This window comes from Notamacropus eugenii, chromosome 3 (assembly GCF_028372415.1).
Source record: "Notamacropus eugenii isolate mMacEug1 chromosome 3, mMacEug1.pri_v2, whole genome shotgun sequence".
Classification (NCBI taxonomy): domain Eukaryota; kingdom Metazoa; phylum Chordata; class Mammalia; order Diprotodontia; family Macropodidae; genus Notamacropus; species Notamacropus eugenii.
This window is the reverse complement of record NC_092874.1, coordinates 55,501,353-55,521,281: the sequence shown is the minus strand read 5'-3', so window position 1 is coordinate 55,521,281 and position 19,929 is coordinate 55,501,353. Positions and strand designations below refer to the sequence as shown.

General features: G+C 38.8%; 1 protein-coding gene across 9 annotated transcripts in view; it reads right to left on the bottom strand.

The window, feature by feature from the left end:
* Positions 1-19,929, bottom strand: part of LOC140532743 (phosphatidylcholine translocator ABCB4) — a 116,875-nt gene that overhangs the window by 20,005 nt on the left and 76,941 nt on the right. For 8 of the 9 annotated variants that reach the window (XM_072651572.1, XM_072651573.1, XM_072651576.1 and 5 more), the window contains 4 exons: positions 19,048-19,131; positions 17,457-17,660; positions 9,178-9,278; positions 4,723-4,863 (listed from right to left, as the gene is read on the bottom strand). In XM_072651572.1, the coding sequence (XP_072507673.1) occupies positions 4,723-4,863; positions 9,178-9,278; positions 17,457-17,660; positions 19,048-19,131 (530 nt within the window). Of the gene's footprint in view, positions 1-1,691; positions 1,835-4,722; positions 4,864-9,177; positions 9,279-17,456; positions 17,661-19,047; positions 19,132-19,929 lie in introns of those variants that run through there. The other variant, XM_072651579.1, reaches the window with a different exon arrangement.

Sequence of the window (19,929 nt, the reverse complement as noted above, 5' to 3'; positions counted from 1 at the left end):
CTGTCTTTGGAACCTTTCTATTCCTTCAAGGTCAGACAACACCTCCTATGTGAAGACTTTCTTGATGCCCTTCTGTTGACAGTGCTCTCTCTTGCCTCAAATGATCTTGTTTTGATTTATCCGTGTCCATTTTGTAGAATACAAGTTCTTTGAGGACAGGGACTGGTTTTTGTATCCCCAGAGCTTAGCCCAATGTCTTGCATATGCTAGCTTCTTGATATATATCTATTTAATTGATTCAGTTGAATATCTTGAGCAACATCCCTCAGTATCCTTATGTCATTTCTGGCAGAGTTGTCTTCAACATATTCTTTGTCTGGTTCAGCTGTTTTTCCCCACTTAAGTTTTCTTTAGTATCATTTCTATTTCCTCACTGAGGAAATATAGCACATTGAGAAATATGAAACTAGATCCTACATCTGGTGGTTCCACTAGTAATTTTGAACAAATTTCTTATAAAATTGTAGGGTTTTTCCATTTTTAATCTTTTTTCCCCTTCTTCCAGTTTTGCTCTAAAATATTTTGGGAGTAAACTAGCCTTATTGGGCCTCACACCAATCTTTCAATAAATTTCCTTCTCCTTTCATCACTACTCACTATTTTATAAGGCAGTGTTGGTCATAATCTTTTAGTATCCTTTTTTGTAAAATTTTACAAAAACTTTAAACTCTAAACTATCATTGCCTTTGACTGCCATATGTTGCCACGAGGCAAGGAGGTAAAATATTTTCTGGTGGAGGTGGTTTCTAGGCTATTTTGGCTGCTTTCTTTATGTCACTTGAACTTCTGTAGGATATGGCAAACTTATTGTCTAAGTTTATCCTTTATCCATTTTTAATTTTTTCTGCATCAGTAGTTTGTTTAAATAAGTCTTTCATTTCTTGATTCAAAGTCATGTTTTCTAACATTTTTACCATTCTCCCCTCTGTCCATCTTTGCATTGATGTCATCAGATATTAGAATACATATATTTAATTTGGAATTTTAAAAATCAAGCTCTTCTTAGAGCTGCAATTATCTAGAAATGAATCTCTTTACTTCTATTCATATTAACACCTGGGATACTCTTTCTTGGATATAGACCCCAAAAAAAAGCTGTACCCAGGTTCAAGATATTATGTGGGTCTACATCCTCTCAAAGTCATATTTCATGAGCTCATGCCTGATATATTTACTTTAAACAGCTAGAGGACACATTTTATCCAAAACAAAAAGCATATAATGAAATAATTCAAATAGTAGTAGAACCTTTCCCCCATAAAGCTGGAGCACATTTGCTCACAAATACACAAGCCATCAATGGGAAGAGTGGACATGCCTAGGGAAAATGTGTGGGGGAATGTACACTTAAGTGTGTACCCTGGTCAGAGTACATGCAAGGGAGGCACACATGTAAGGAATGCACATGATCATGAACCATGCATGAAGTGCACACACATAGAGAACAAGTGTGGCCAGGGAACATGCATGAAAAGGCACACACCAGGAAGCCATGTGGCCAGGGGCATGTGTGGGGCAAACACACATAGGGACACACAGGTTGCCAGGGCAACTCACACCTCTAAGACTGTAGGGCTGCTGATGTCCTCTGGCGATATCATCTTGTGGTTCTAATTTCTTCTGGGTGGCTCACCAGTGCTAGGCATTGCTCTGTTGGTCTTGTATTGCTGCTGGGATCTTCCACAGAGCATGTGAATATGGAGCTTCTCTCTTGGACCAGCTTCTGAGCTTCATCTGTTCCAGGATAAGTACTGGCTGTTCTGGCTCCTGTCTTCTTAGGTGCAGTGACTAGAAAGCCTCTCCCTGATAAGCTCAGGCAAATAGCTCTTTGAGTCTATGGCCAAAGATATAACCTATCACATCTAGTTAAGGGTCTCAAAGAAAAACTAGTCACTGCCTCCAGGCTAAAGATTTTGTCTTAACTGTCTGGATTTGGTGGTAAGCTGTGTGAAAGTTGGACTCTGAAATGCACTTCACTACCAAAATCCTATGGATTTTGCCATGCAAATGAACAAATACAGGGAAGCAAGAACAAAAAAAGACTAAGTGAGGCTTTATGGGCTACTGCCCTGTGCCTTAAATCTTTTATTACAAACTTGTGCCTTTCATATGCAAATATAGCTGCCCACCAACTTCCAAGGCTTTGAGTAGTCCTGTACTCATCAAGAGCACTACAATATGAGATGACCAAGTATCCTATGAAGTGATGTTCCCTTTAGACCTATGATAAGGCCAACTCTATCAACATCTTATTTGCCTCTCCATGGAGAATATTGGGGTCATATGGCCATACTTCCGTTTAGTTAACTTTTTAAAGTCTTCTAATCTTATTTATATATTAACTGTCAATATTGAAATGATTTAGTTCCATAATATGCCAATTTATTGGTCACTAGACAAGTATTTTGCATCTTGAGCACTAAGAGTTAATATTAATATTGTAATAGTCCAATGGATTTATGATCTAACTAAAGTGGATTCTTCCTCCAATGATGCAGATTTAAATCCATTCTTACACGTTTACAGTCAGTTTTAAAACTTTGTCTGTCCCTTTTCCTGTAACTCTACCACCATCGCTTCTAGAAACAGCAAGAGCTTACAAAGGATTAAGGCACATTTTGTGCCTTAGTTTCTTAGTTTCATGGGTTGGCATGGCCAAATAACTTAATACCCAGTTTTTAACCTACTGGCAATGAGACTTTTTGTACTTAGCTAGTCTGATCTTTGGACAACAAATACAATGTGGCATCTGGATTATAGCCAAAGCATTCCTAGCATGATAGAATCTGTTACTGCTTTTGCTCTACCAGCTTCTAGAAAGCAGGGTCACTTACACACCATACGTTTTATTCGTCAAAAATATGTAGTGTGACTCAGTATAATAAACAAAATATATTTCAGTAGAGAATAAACAGTATATATTTATGCATTTCATTGTTTTTCAACTGTATTTAGATGCTGTTATCCATTTCATTAAAAGCATTGCCAAATTAATTCATAGTCTTTTTTGCCATTGAACATTTTAGAAATATTTATAGGACAACCCCAGTGGAGGTCCTCAATATGTTTGATGCTAAAAAGAGACCTTAGCATTTGAAAAAAAAAAATACGAACCACATAACTAGAAGGACCTCTCTAGAAGCACGCTCCTCAGTTCTCTTCTTAGCTTTAGCCTGTTTGCCTCAGATGATGACACAAAAATAATAGTAATGACACTTATGTAGCATTTTAAGGATTGCAGATCCCTCTGCACAACTCTCTCAGTTGTTCCCTACAACAGACCTAGGAGGTAAGTCCTGGAGGTGTTATGATCTCCTTTTTGGAAATGAGGAAAGTGAGGGTCAGAAAGTTAAATGAGTTGCCCAGAAAGAGTTAGAGGCAAAATCAGAACCTTTATCTCTAATATCTCTAATGACTCCAAATCCAGTGCCCTCTTCACTCACTGTACCACACTGCTGTGCTGGACAAATTTACTAAAGACACAGACCTGAGAAGGACAGCTAATACATTCAACAATGACAGATCAGTATCCAAAAAGTTTTTAACAGGTTGGACTGATGGGCTCAAACTAATAGGATGAGGTATAAATGTCCTCAAGGCAAAGAAACTTGATACGACTTTAAAACTGTAGGAAGGAAAAGACCTACAATAAAAGTAGTTAATATGAAAAAGATTTAGAGATAGATCTTGAGTGAATGCAAGCCCAATGTGAATTAATGGATCCTAAAAAAACGTGTCATCTTAATGAAGAGAAGCCCACTGTCCAGAACAAAGGTAGTAGTGGCTCCAGTGGCCCTTCAGTGTCCACTTGTAGTATTAATAAGGGCAGAGTATGTGTATAGGATGTGGGCAGGACTCAAAGCCATGTCATTCAGATAAGAAGTGGTTGAAGGAATTGGTGACAGTTGGCCTACAAAAAATTCTTTAGGGGAAGATGATTGTTAATACATCAAAGATGACTGCATTGATATGGTTGCTCCCTGATACTCATTTTCTATATTGTCTCAACTCTCTAGATAGTTGACTAAGTCTCAGAGAGGCCAAGTCACTTGGCCATGGTCACTCGTCTAATAAGTGTCAGAAATGGAATGGAAATGAAATCTTGCTGGTGCCAAATCCAGAACTCCATTTTGTTTTTGCTTCTCATAGCATCTGGAGTTGTGAAAGCAGGAGTGGGACAGGAAGGTAGATATGGGAGCAGGTACTTGATATCTATCTTCAAATGTCCAAAAATATTGTCATCTGTGAGAAGGATTACACTACTGCATACTTCCAGAGAGCAGAACTAGGACCAATGTGTGGAAGTTAAAGGACAGCTGATCTCAGTTCAATGTAAGGAAGAACTTTTTAACAATTAAAACCACCCCATGTTGGAATGAGTTGCCTTGGAGGTTGCCTTAGGGACTGGAAGATTGCCTGTGAGGGATTTTGTAGGGAAGATTCCTACATTGGATGGAGGATTGGACTAAATGGTCTACCTCTAAGACCCCTTTTATCCCTAAGATTCCAAGGATCCTAACTTCGAAACTGTGGTTTCTTCTATAGTATCTCCTACATGCTAGTAACAATCATCATAGCAAAAGACTTCATTTTCAATTTAAAAACTCCTTTGATTGAAGTGTTTAGCTCTATTTTCAAAAGAGAAACTTCTAAACCTAAGATAACAGTACTGTCTGAAACCCTGGTACTGAATAGCCTAAAAGAAATTGTCAAGGTACTCACAGAATAACATCTCGAAAACGCATGTGTCCATTCACTATTAGGTAAGCACCAAATCGAAAACAACCAGCATAAGAAAAATACATAAATGCCTGAGAAATGCTGAAAGTGATTCCATAAATGTGGGCCTTCCGCACAGAATTTCTGAAAAGGAAGACAAAAAAAATGTTTGTTTATAACAATTTCCTCATTTTTTTCCTTAACAAGATGATAGGATTTGAAGTAAGAGGGATCCAGGTTTGAATTCTGACTCTGCTACAAATTGGATTCAGATTGTGAACCTGAATTAATCATTGAACATTTCTGGCCTTTAGTTTCTTCATTTGTAAAATGAAAGGGCTGGACTAGATGACCTCCAATTTGACCTCTTAGATACCTTCCAATTGGACTAGATAACTTTTTTTGGGGGGGGTGGGGCAAGGCAATCAGGGTGAAATGACTTGCCCAGGGTCACACAGCTAATAAGTGCCAAGTGTCTGAGGCTAGATTTGAACTCAGGCCCTCCTGAGTCCAGAGCTGGTTCTCTACCCATTGCACCCTCTAGCCACCTCTGGATTAGATGACTTCAGAAGTGTCTTCTAGCTCTAGCTCTATAACTCCCACACATGAAATTCTGAGTACTGATCTAGATAGAATTATCAACAGAGATTCAGTAACCTTGATATGTGGCAGAAAACAAACCAACCTGGAGAAGACAATGTCAAGTTTAGACTTAAAGCTTAATTCCCATTAATGTATGGACTTCTTGACTCAAACATCTATAGATTTTCTTGTCAAATGAATGTCTTAAAGATACAAGTATCAGAACCATAGGTGCATCTATCTATAGGCACAAACTAGAAGTCCCTTATGACCTAAAAATGAAAAGCCTCCATTAATTTTTAAATTTTAAAGCACCATGTAAGGATGAGTTGTTTTAAATTCTGGAACATGCTTTGGATAAGCATTACAGAGCAAAATATCAATTTCCCATTGTTTCTAATTCAGTCTAGAACATGGGCATAATTTTTAAAATTGAATTTCAAATGGATACCAGAAGAATCTGTGAGCATGCTCCATTCCTCACCAGAAGAGATAAGAAACTGTCACCAGAGTGAAGCTGTTCCTGTAACTAAGGAAGTGTATTTAGGAACCTTAGTAATTGAGGTTCCCTGTTCAGTGTGGTTTGTGTTCAACTGCTTTATTCCAGATGAAAGGCTCTTAATCTTTTCCATGTCATGAATTCCATGGGCAATTTTGTGATGCCTACAGATCCCTTCTCAGCATAATATTTTTAAATTCATGAAATGAAATAAGATAATAAATAAAATGAGATAATATTTATAAAGCATTTATCTTGGCATATAGAGAATCTTTAAAAATGCTCATTCTCTTGTATATAGGATTTCAACAGGAAAGTAATTATATTGAAATGTAATTATCAAAATATTTTTAAAAAACAGGTTCCCTAGTCCCCAGATTAAGAACATCTTTTCTAGGTTATAAACTCCTTAAAGGCAGGAATTGCAGATTTTTTATTTTTATAGCTTCCTCAGCAACCAACACTACATTTTGCATATAGTAGAGTATCAAATATTTAATGAACTGGATTGTTTAATGCATGAAAGTATGCTACAGTGGAAGTGAGTGGAGTTTATAGTCTTCCTATTGGCATATAGAGTTAATGAGGAAAGGATCTAGGAAATGTCCTGATTTTGAAAAACAGGGTGAAGTAGATTTCAGAAACTACATACTAGAAAGCCTGAAATTATTTTCTGAAAATTTTAGAAATTTTAAATTTTAGAAATTTAGAATTAGAAAAATTAGAAAAAATTTTAGAAATTTTGAAAATTTTTGAATTTTTCTTCAGAAACAATGACTACCAAAAACCATCATAGCTTCCTCATAAACAAGCTACTGTTTAGTTGTTTTTTGGTGCATTCAACTCTTTGTGACCCCATTTGGGGTTTTCTTGGAAAAGATAATGGAATAGTTTACCATTTCCTCCTCCAGCTCATTTCACAGAGGAGAGAACTGAGGCAAACAGGGTTGAGTGATTTGCCTAGGATCAGTTACTGTCTGAGGCCAGATTTGAACTCAAAGATGAGACTTCCTGACTCCAGACCTGGTGTTCTACCTACTGCACCATCTAGCTGCCCCCAGAATAAGCCAGAGGAAGTTAAATTCATTTCTTTTTTAAGCTATTTCTGGTAAATTGGGCAATACTGCAGATACATTCTCCAGGAAGCCTCTCCTGTTCCCTGTTTGCTAAAGACTCCTCCTTGATTTGAACTCATAGCACTTTGTACTTCCCTCATTCTAATTTTTACAAGGCAATTTGTATACTTGTCATAAGCTACTTGAGAAGATGACTTTTAATGCTCTTTGTCAATAAAGACTTTTGCCTTCATCTGTGTTCACAATATATATCACCTAGCATATACTAAATGCTTGATGAATGAATGGAATTCATATGATATCTAAACCGAGGAATCTTGTAGCTAGAATGGTTTAGACTTTAGGGCTACTCTTTTCCTACAAAATGAAAGATTTAAATTTGCTAAAGAACACAAGGCACCTTTGGTGAAGTCAGCTTAGTCAGAAGGAAACTGATTAATGTCCAATGTTAATTTCTGTTCTGAACTGCCCAGATGGAGTATACACACCATCCAAACTCAAAATCAAATCATTATTCAGTTCTCTGCTCCTTCTTGATTACTGAGTTCTGACTTCCCTGATGCATTTATAGCACACTTTAGTATTTAGCATAAGATAGCATTACCCTTACAGCAACCCTGTGACATACGGTATTATTATCACTTTTATCATTATTTTATGTTATACATACTATACATTTTACATATGGGGAAACTGAGACTCAGAAAGGTTATTTGTCCAAGATCAAATGGCTAGTAAGTAGCAGGGGTAGAGGTAGTTCTCAATCCTGGATTTCTTGAGCAGTAATCTACAGCTCTTGCTTTCATCATATTGTCTCCTGTTACAATTTTTTTTATTATTTTATTTATTTTTTTTAATATTCTATAATCACCACCATAAAACTTAGATTTTTACCCACCCACATCTACCCCCCACCACCCCCCTCCCTCCCCAAGATGGCACACAATTCTATATAGGATCTACATACACTTTCCTATTGAACACATTTTCACTATAGTCATGCTGTGTAGACAAACTAAAATAAATGGAAGAAATCATATAACAAATCAAAACATAATACACACACACAAACATGATCTGCTACATTCTGTGAATGAATTCCATAGTTCTTTCTCTGAGGGTGGAAGGCATTTTGCCTTAGAAAACCATTGGGAACATTTTTTTTTTAAAGTTCTTGCATTATTATGAAGTTCCAAGGCTACCAGAAAAAACTCTTGCACACTGTGGTCATTGCTGTGCACAAAGTTCTCCTGGTTCTGCTCCTTTCACTCAGCATCAGGTCACATAAGTCCTTCCAGGCCTCTCTGAAGTCTTCTTGTTCATCATTTCTTATGGCACAATAGTACTCCATTACATTCATATACCATAATTTATTCAGCCATTCCCCAATTGATGGGCATCCCCTTGACTTCCAGTTTTTGGCAACTACAAAGAGTGCTGCTATAAATATTTTTGTACATGTGGGACCCTTTCCCATTTTTATGATCTCTTGGGGATACAGTCCTAGTAGCGATATTGCTGGGTCAAAGGGTATGCACATTTTTGTAGCCCTTTGGGCATAGTTTCAAACCGCTCTCCAGAATAGTTGGATCAGCTCACAGCTCCACCAACAGTGAATTAGTGTTCCAACTCTCCCACATCCTCTCCAGCATTTATCATTTTCCTGTTCTGTCATGTTTGCCAATCTTATAGGTGTGATGGGGTACCTCAGAGTTGTTTTGATTTGCATCTCTCTAATCAGAAGTGATTTAGAGCATTTTTTTCATATGATTATAGATATCTTTAATTTCTTCCTCTGAAAATTGCCTATTCATATCCTTTGACCATTTATCAGTTGGGGAATGACTTGTATGATTATACATTTGGGTCAGTTCTCTATATATTCTAGAAATGAGGCCTTTATCCCCGAGCTTAGCTGTAAAAATTCTTTCCCAATTTACTACAACCCTCCTCCTGTTACAATTTTTTTAAAAAAAATCTTTAAAAAATCCACCTATTTATGTAATGCCTCCACATCTTTATCATTTTGACACTGTTTGAAGAAATATAATGTTCAATATTTTTCATATAGTCCCTCATTTCACCTTCCCAACATAACCCTAAGAGATAGATATTATTATCCCCACTTTACCGATGAGGAAACTGAGGCACAGAGAATCAGGGTCACATAGAAAGTATCTGAGGCAGGGTTCCAATATCATTACTACACTATTTAAAGAAATATAATGTTCAGGACAGCAATTCAATATTGATCTACTCGTTTTTAAGCAAAGCTCAGGCATTAAGTCTTGTGTCTATTACCTGTAGGGCCCATTCAAATTTTCTCCATACATTGATTCAAATTTCCTTTCTTGGGTCAAGGACACAACTGTCCTTATGTTGTCTATTGCCTCCGTTGCAATCTGTAACACAAACGAGATCCTCATTAGAAGAGATAATACTACACTATAGTGTATTGTACTGTATTATAAATCATTATTATTGGCCTGTACCTGTGATTTTACAGGGAACTCTTGGTAAAGGAACTCTATACTTATACACATACAGACCAGCAATTTGGAGAGTTCCCTTTGAGAAGTTAAGTGACTTGGCCACAGTCCCAAAAGCTACCATGTAGAAGAGGCAGAAAATGAATACTGGTCTACTTGATTCCAAAGGTGACCTTCTGCCCACTACACCATACTACCTTTCATAAAAATTATTATATAAACATAGTATTAACACCTTTCATACTTTACTATCATAGCAACATTTGAACAAATCAAAGATCTATGATTTCATTAATGAAGGAATTCCTTTTATCAAATGTGGATCGACTATAATGTATCTAAACCTTAGTAGAGATATGTCTTAGATCAATTAAGTCTTAGAAGGTTAAGAGATATCCCCCAGGCCACACAGCAGATAAAGAGAATCAGGAGATGCTCCAGAAGAAACTAAAACTCCCTAAGGGCAAGGCTAAATAATATGTCAGTAACCTTACAGAATGACTCCCTTGTTGAGGAAAATCAGTTGAATTCATTCTATTTAACTAATTCACTTGGTAGTACAGTGAAATGAACTTTGGCTTTGGAGTTAGATCTGGATTGCAATTCTCTATTAGGTGGGGGATTTAATCTACCAGAGCCCAAGATTCATCACCAGTAAAATGGGATTAACAATTATGTGCTCTGGGTGGGCTCTTAGGGCCAAATTAAGTAATATATGAAAAGTGCTTCAGTTTACCACCAAGGAAACTATGCCTAGAAAAACCTCAATCATGCCTAGGGTGAGGGAGTGTTAGAGGAGTCATTTGAACCCAAATCCTTCTATTCCCAGTGGCACAGTTGGATAGAATGCTGGGCCTGGAGTCAGGAAGACCTGAGTTCAAATCCTGCCTCAGACATTTACTAACTGGGTGACCCTCTGCAAGACACTTCACCATGTTTGCCTCAGTTTCCTCATCTGTAAAATGAGCTAGAGAAGGAAATGGCACAAACCACTCCACTATCTTTGCCAAGAAAACCCCATATGGAATCACAAAGGACTGGATGTGACTGAACAACAACATTTAATATAGTGGCTTGCAAAATATTTTTCATATAATCTCTCATTTCACCTTCCAAATATAACCCTAGGAGATAGGTATTATTATTTCCATTTTACAGATGGAGAAACTGAGGCATAGAGAACCAGGATCACATAGTAGGTCTTATCTAAGACAGGATTCCAATTCACTTCTTCCTGACTCCAAGTCTAATGCTGTATCCAGTCCTAACAGGTAATACTACTATTAGGAGTTAATACTAATTAGTAGTAGCATTAAATAGTTTTTAAAAACAGATTTTAGGGCTATGTCAACAATTCCTGTTATGTGCTTATTTTCTGGTATATACTCAAAGGCTGAACCCTTTTATTCAAGATAGTTCTCAATGTTCAGCAAAAGCTTGAAAGACTTAAAAAAACCCAACTGGTATGGATAAAAAGAGACATCCGAATCACACATCTACAATTCATTCTCATAATTCAGGCTTAGAGCAGCTAAGTCCCACCTTTGGCACAATATCAGCTTTGTGACTATAGACCAATCAAAACCTCTCAGTGCTTCTGGTGACACCTAAGACAAGTGGCTTGTAAAGATTGACCAGAAATTCTCCATGGTGATGAAATCACAGATGCACAATCCAAAAATTAAAATTCAAACCAAACCAAATTTTGAAGTTTGGGGATGCAGACCAACAGAGAAAGCTGCAGTCAGGAAGAATGACTTTCAGGAGATGGAGGAGGAGCCCTGACACCGGAGAGGACCTGGGCTTATCAGTAGCAGTTCATTGGACAAGAATTTGACTAGTTAATGCTTTGAGTTTTGAAAGTCAGTAACTATTACTTTGTATACAAAATGGTTATTTTTCACTGGCAGAAAAATGTACCATATTCTCATCACTCACTATAATGACAGCAATGCACTCTTGGACAGCAGTCCTCTATTGTTTTCTTTTTAAATTTATTTATTTAAGTTTTCAACATTCGTTTCCACAAAATTTTGAGTTCCAAATTTTCTCCCCATTTCTCCCCTCCCCCCACCCCCAAATGCCGAGCATTGTAACTACCCCTATCACCAATCTGCCCTCCCTTCTAACATCCCTCCCTTCCCTTATCCCCATCTTCTCTTTTGTCCTGTAGGGCAAGATAAATTTCTATACCCCTGTATTTCTTATTTCCTAGTTGTATGCAAGAACAATACTCAACAGTTGTTCCTAAAACTTTGAGTTCCAACTTTTCTTCTTCCCTCTCTCCTCACCCATCCCCATTGGGAAGGCAATCAATTCAATATAGGTCATATCTGTGTAGTTTTGCAAATGACTTCCTTAATAGTCATGTTGTGCAAGACTAACTATATCTCCCTCCATCCTATCCTGCCCACCATTTCTTCTACTCTCTCTTTTGACCCTGTCCCTCCCCAAGAGTGTTGACTTCTAATTGCTCCCTCCTTCCATTGCCCTCCCTTCCATCATCCCCCCCACCCTGCTTGTCCCCTTCTCCCCCACTTTCCTGTATTGTAAGATAGGTTTTCATACCAATATGAGTGTGTATTTTATTCCTTCCTTTAGTCGAATGTGATGAGAGTAAGCTTCATGCTTTTTCTCTCACCTCCCCCTTTTTCCCTCCACTGAAAGGTCTTTAACTTGCCTCTTTTATGAGAGATAATTTGCCCCATTCCATTTCTCCCTTTCTCCTCCCAATATATTTCTCACCTCTTAATTTCATTTTTTTAAAGATATGATCCCATCCTGTTCAACTTACCCTGTGCTCTCTGTCTCTCTCTCTCTATTTGTGTGTGTGTGTGTGTGTGTGTGTGTGTGTAATTCTACCAACTACCCAGATATTGAAAAAAGTTTCAAGAGTTACAAATATTGTCTTTCCATGTAGGAATGTAAACAGTTCAACTTTTGTAAGTCCCTTATGATTTTTCTTTGCTGTTTACCTTTCATGCTTCTCTTGATTCTTGTGTTTGAAAGTCAGATTTTCTTTTCAGCTCTGATGTTTTCATCAAGAATGCTTGAAAGTCCTCTATTTCATTGAAAGACTATTTTTTCCCCTGAAGTATTATACTCAGTTTTTCTGGGTAGGTGATTCTTGGTTTTAGTTCTAATTCCTTTGACTTCTGGAATATCATATTCTAAGCCCTTGGATCCCTTAATGTAGAAGCTGCTAGATCTTGTGTTATCCTGACTGTATTTCCACAATACTTGAATTGTTTCTTTCTAGCTGCTTGCAATATTTTCTCCTTGACCTAAGAACTCTGGAATTTGACCACAATGTTCCTAGGAATTTCTCTTTTTGGATCTCTTTCAGGAGGTGATCGGTAGATTCTTTCAATATTTATTTTGCCCTCCGGTTTTAGAATATCAAGGCAGTTTTCCTTGATAATTTCATGAAAGATGAAGTCTAGGCTCTTTTTTTGATCATGACTTTTGATCATTTGATCATTTTTCAAGTCAAGTTGTTTTTCCAATGAGATATTTCACATTATCTTCCATTTTTTCATTCTTTTGGTTTTGTTTTGTGATTTCTTGGTTTCTCATAAAGTCATTAGCCTCCATCTGTTCCATTCTAATTTTTAAAGAACTATTTTCTTCAGTGAACTTTTGAACCTCCTTTTCCATTTGGCTAATTCTGCTTTTGAAAGCATTCTTCTCCTCATTGGCTTTTTGAACCTCTTTTGCCAATTGAGTTAGCTTATTTTTCAAGGTGTTATTTTCTTCAGCATTTTTTTGGGTCTCCTTTAGCAAGGTGTTGACCTGCTTTTCATGCTTTTCTTGCATCCCTCTCATTTCTCTTCCCAATTTTTCCTCCACCTCTCTTCCTTGATTTTCAAAATCCTTTTTGAGCTCTTCCATGGCCTGAGACCACTGAATATTTATTTTGGATGTTTGGGATACAGAAGCCTGATGGTAAGCATTGTTCTTTCTCATCCAAAAGGATAGGAGAAGATATCTGTTCACCAGGAAAGTAACCTTCTATAGTCTTATTTTTTTCCCCCTTTTTTGGGCATTTTCCCAACCAGTTACTTGACTTTTGGGTCCTTTGTCAAGAGTAGGGTATACTCTGGGAATCTGCAAGATCTCAGTTCCTCCAAAGTGGCACAATCAAGAGTGTACACTGGTCTTGGAGAAAACAGAGATTTTTGTGCCCAGAATCTTAGCAGTTTCCTCTCCACAGCCACCTGGCCTCCAGTTCCACCAAGCCAGCACTGGGGGCTGAGATTCAGATAAGCTGTGGGAGGCAGGGATGCCATTCAGTGTGAGATAAAGATCAGCTGTTGCAGGGCCTCTACACAGGGCTGAGGTAAGAATGGACTGCTTAGTGCCCCCAGGGGTTTTAAGATCCAACAATGGATGCAGGCTGCTGTAGGGGCTGCTGTGGGAACTGCTGCTGTCTGCCCAGTGTGGCCTCTGCAGCCACTACCTGAGGCTGGAGCTATGGGAAGGCCCTTCTCCCTTCCTGGCCAGCTGAAAAAACCCTGTCACTGACCTTTGGTGCCTATGGATTGAGGGATCTGCAAACCCACTGCTGCTGCAACTGGAGATTCCGCCTCCAAGGGCTGTTCAGGCACCATGAGGCAAAGACTGGGCTGGGCTCTGCTCCGCGTCCGATGCAATAGACGTTTCCCGCTGGCCTTTCAGGTGACCCTGGGCTGGAAATCTCCTCCACTCTGTTGTTTTCCACTTCTGCTGCTCCAGAATTTGTTGAGAGTCTTTCATTACAGGTATTTTAAGGGATGTGTGGGAAGAGTCAGCATATGTGTGTCTTTCTACTCTGCCATCTTGGCTCTGCCCAGTTCTCTATTCTTAATGGATTCCAGGACAGACATCTTCCAAATTGTCTATTGACTATGCCTTTTCACCTCTCTGGGGACTCCTGAGAGAAGCTTTATTTATTTATGTGTACTCTAGTCTTCTGATCTTTTCTTGGGGAGTTCAATTGCCTTATATGGGTACTTAACAGCTTCCTGTGAAGGCCTCAAGCCAAATAGAGCCTTGGAGCCATTGTCTTCATCTGAATCCAATTATCTGCCATTTTTCACCTCTTCTCTCTTCTTCCACTGATAAGAACTTTAAAATCCTCTTTCAGACTCCAGCAGCCCTGGCCCCTTGCCACCTTCCTATGCCTTGCCACTTTAGGGGTTTTGTTTCCTGCTTTGCTTTAGCACCAGTTTATTGCTCTCACTCCTAGGATTCTTCCCTTCTTGGACTCAGATCCAGCATATCTCTCCCCATTCCCAGATCCCCTTCAAGATTCAATTCAACAAGCATTGGTTAAGCATTTATACTGTGCCAGGTACTGTGCTAGATGCAGGTTAGATGAAATGGCATAATTAAGGCCCTCTGAAGATTCAGCTTTGGTCTCAATTACCCTATGGTAAGTTGATTGGTTTCCCCTTCCACAGTCAAGTCAACCTTTTCCTTCACAATGTGTATATATCTGTGTTCTTCCAACTAAAGAAGATGTTTTGAGGGCCATTAAGCTCCTTTCATGTGGCAAAGCACCTGGTGCTGATTCTATTCCAGCTGGGATTTACAAGGTAGGAGGACCATTGCTCATACAAAAGCTAACTGAAATTTTCCAGGCTATATGGCAAGAGGAGGTTATCCCCCAGGAGTTCAAGGATGCCTCCACTGTCCATCTCTATAAAGGCAAAGGGAATAGACTGTTCTGTAACAATCACAGGGGGATCTCTCTCTTAGTCATTGCTGGCAAAATTCTTGCTAGAGTCCTCCTTAATAGGCTGATCCTTCACTTGGAAGATGGCCATATACCTGAGAGCCAGTGTGGTTTCAGAAAGGGCCAAGGAATAGTTGATATGGTATTTGCTGCCTGACAACTCCAGGAGAAATGCCAGGAGCAGAACAGAGGTCTGTACACAACATTTGTAGATCTGACCAAGGCCTTTGACACTGTTAGTCATGAGGGCTTATGGAAAAATTATGTCAAAATTTGGTTGCCAGGAGAAGTTCATCAATACTGTATGTTAATTTCATGATGGCATATTTGCCCGGGTTCTGAATAATGGACAATGCTCTCGTGCCTTCCCAGTCACCAGGGAGTGAAACAGGACTGTGTGCTTGCTCCCATGCTTTTTAGCATGATGTTTTCAGCCATGTTGACAAATGCTTTCAATGAGGATGAACATGGCATCAAGGTCAACTATTGTACTGATGGTAAGTTCTTCAATGTGCAAAGGTTACAAGCCAAGACCAAAGTGGAGGAAGTGTTGGTGCATGATTTCCTCTTTGCAGATGATTGTGCACTCAGTGCAGCCTCTGAAGCTGAGATGCAACAAAGTATGGATGAATTCTCTGCTGCCTGTGCTAATTTTGGCCTAATAATTAACACCAAGAAAACACAGGTGTTCCTCAGCCACCACCACACCATCCATACACGGATCATTAGTTACAACAAGTGGAGAAGTTTTGAATGCTGTGGATAAGTTCACTTAAGTTGGTAGTGTATTTTCCAGGGATGTACATATTGACAATGAAGTTGATACACACATTGCCAAAGCTAGCTCAGTGTTTGGGAGATTCCAAAGAAAAGTTAGGGAGAAAAGAGGTATTAGACTGACTACCAAACTGAAGGTCTACAGAGCTCATTGTTATATGCTTATGAAACATAGACAGTCTACCAGCACCATGCCAGGAAACTGAATCACTTCCATTTGAACTGTCTTAGGAAGATTCTGAGGATCACCTGGCAGGATAAGGTACCAGACACTGAAGTCCTTGCTTAAGCTGAACTGCCAAGTATTCAAACTATGCTTCAGAGAGCGCAACTCTGATGGACTGGCCACGTTGTTTGAATGCAAAATGTACACTTGCCGAAAAGACTATTTTATGGAGAACTTGCATGGAGCAGGTGATCACATGGTGGCCAGAAGAAATGATACAAGGACACACTCAAGGTCTCTCTCAAGAACTTTGGATTGGACTGTGCATCATCAGAGACACTGGCACAGGACCGCTAGGCATGACATGCCCACATCAGAAAGGGTGCTGTGCTCTTTGAGCAAAGCAGAATTGAGACAACACAAAGTAAATGCAGGATGCGCAATTTTGGGATATCTACCTCAAACATTCACATGGACTATCTGCGCCCAACCCATGGTAGAGCATTCCAAGTCACAGCTAGACACGCTGAAATTTCACTTTATCATGATGATGTCACTTTGGTCCTCTTCGAAGACGAAGGACAACAACCAATGTTGTCCAATGTGTGTGTGTGTGTTGTCCAATCAGTGTGTCTGTGTGTGTACATATGTATGTATGTATGTATCTACTGTGTGTGTATAGATCCATATATTACACACAAAAAGTATATATATGACACACACACACGCACACACACCCCAAACCATACAAAATGGGAGGGCCCCACAGTATATTTATAGAAAGTGACCTTGGAGTTGAGATCTAAGTCCCAACTCTGACACATACTGACTGTGTGCCCTTGGGACCTGGGGACCAAATTACTTAATCTTTTGGTGTTCCTGAGCAACTCTCTAAGACTAATTTGAAGGAAAATACTGACATGCACTGATGGAAGAAATTTCCTTTGGAAGCTCTGTACACCAATGTACACTAGTGAAGCGACAGGTCCAGTTTCTGGCCTGACCCCAACAATGCTAAGTTTCATTATGTAACATATAAGTGTTGGCAGAAAGAGCACCATAAAAATAGTGGTCACTTATGCACCATCATCAATTGGAGAAGCTGAAGAAGAGGAAGAGAAATACATCAAAGAATTCCATAATGCCCTCTGAATTAAATCAGCATATACTATAGTACAATTCAAGAATAGTAAAAATATATATTTGAAAATATGACTCAGGAATAAGGGATGAAAATGTCAGAGACTTGTGGACTACTCAGAAGTCTTGTACATGTAGGTTTCTTCAGGCACTGTTGACTGCAGTAAATAATATCATTCAAAGGAATGGACTCTACATAAATTATCATCAGTCACTGCAGATAATTGCCAAGACATAATAGCAAGCTTCCCAAAGATATTTGTACAGCCACATGAATTCTCATCAGACTCACCTTTCCAGCAGCTTCTAGTTCTTTCTTGTCTCTTTTGGCATTTCCAGCCAACATTTTCATTTCAATGATTCCTGATAGAGCAATGATTGGAACAACTGATAATAACAAAAGGGTTAATTGCCAACCGTATACAAATGATATGATTATCCCAGTGCCAAGGTTTGCTGTATTCTGAGCAATCAAAGCCAGCCTGCTCCCTGTAGCCTGAAAGGGAAAGAGGGAAGCATCTGGGTTCTGTGTTACTAATATGGGGGTTTATGCAAAAGATGAGAATGAATTTAAAATCAACAGGATTTAGCAACAAATTCGTGTGAGGAATGGAGGACAGCACCTGTGTGGCCTGCTTAAGTGACTAGAAGGAAGGGGGGATAGTCTCAAAAATAATAAGGAAATTCTAAAGAGGGAAAGATTTAGGGGGAAAGGTAATGAGTTGTTTTGTACTTGTTGAATTTAAGGCATCCATGAAACATCTAGTTCTAGTTGTCCAACAGCACTGATTATGTTGTAAATCCTTCCTTCTCCAGGTTAAAAACAGTTCGTTCAGTCAAAACTTCCCTCCTCATCCTGGCCACCTTCCTTTGAACTGGTTTGGATTGGTTAAACTCTTCCTTAAGATGTAGCCTACACAACTTGGCACAATACTTCAAGTAAGAGCCCTCTAGGGCAGAATACAATGGAACTATTACATCTCTAATTTTGAACAATGAATTCCAATTAATGCAGTCTAAGCTTGCACTAATACTTTTGGTTTGCCACATCATTATACTGTTGATTCATTAATAATGATAATAACAAAATAACATTTATTAAGTTTTAAGGCTTGCAAAGCACTTTGACTTCATATATGTTAATTCAGTTGATTCTCACAACAACCCTGGGAGCTAGGTGACTGTATTATTCCCATTTTTCAGAAAGGGAAACTGAGGCACCAAGATGTTGTTAAGTGACTCAAACAAGTGAGGCATCCAGGATCACATAGCTAGCAAGTGGCTAAGATATGATCTGAGCTTGGATCTTCCTGACTCCAAGTCCAGAGTGATTTGCAATTTCTTTATAGGAACTGTTTTCTAATCATTTCTTCTTTATGTTGTGCAGATTTGTGTGTGTGTGTGTGTGTGTGTGTGTGTGTGTGTGTTTTTAAACACCCAAGTGTGGGACTTTACCTTTATTCCAATTAAATGTCTCCCTTTTGGGAACTCACTGATTCTGGTCCATGAGGAGGATATTAAAGGGCTGAAAACATGCTATTGATTTAAAGGAATTTGTTTAGTGCCAAGAGAAATTTAGCTTGTATTACTGTGTATATGATTTCTATTTACTTAGCTGTATGCCTGCTTTATTCCCCAGTACAATGTGAGCTCCCTGGGGGCAGGGAATGATTCATTTTTTTATGTATCCCAAGCACCCAACACTTTATAAATATTGGTAGAATTGAATTAAAATGGCAAATATTAAAACATCCATTAGGTCAACATTCCCTGAAAAGATAGAAGGCTATAGAAATCACCCCAAAAGTAAAAGTTCTACTGCATATTGATTTCCAGCTACATCAAAGATGAAAAAATACATCAGCAGAGAATAGGTTACATACTCCTTGGACTTGGGAAGCATCAGTTGCAAGTCTTGTCGAAAGTGCACCAGTACTGTTCTTAGGATCATCAAACCAACTCATGTCCTATAACAAAGCCAAATAATACCCTTTAAATTGTGGAAAAAAATGTATTTATTTGGTCCTGTCCTATGATTTCACTAGTGTAGAGAACCCGTAGTATGGGAACTTCCTCAGCTTATGTTGTTGGGCAATTCATTTGTAACATCATTTTAGAATATTACCTGGGGCACTGTGAGATTAAATAGCTTGCCCGGGGTCAGAATTTGGCATAGGCAGGATCTGAATCTAGTTCTTCATGACTCCAAGACTGGTAATCTATTCACTATATCACATTGCCTCTCCACTCTTGATATTTAACAGTGAAGTAATGCTTTCCCCTCCCCAAACAACAACAGCAACAATTCTCAACCCCTAAGAACAACAGTATGCATGTATTGGACACACTCATACATATCTAGACATGGAAGATTGTGGTCTCAAGTCTTGACAATGTGGGACGTATTCCAAGCACCCATTGCCATTCTACAGTCTATATATGCCCTCGATGTTGGCTTGAGTAGCCCAAACCATTTTGGAAGAAGGGTGAGGGTTCAGCCAATACTGAATGTACTACTTGGACTTGGGAAGCATCATTCCTAAGTAGAGGTTATACTAGCAGTCAGTTGGACTGTCATCAAAGGGAGAAGAACGTTGAACTTGTAACAATGAACTTGGCATCACAAGATCTGAGTTCCAATTCTAGCTTTCTCACTTACTATCTGTGTGACTTGGTCTCAGTTTCCGCATCTGTAAAATGAAAAGGTTGGACAAGACAATTCCTAAGGTCCCTTCACACTATACAGTTATGACCTCATTTTGTCT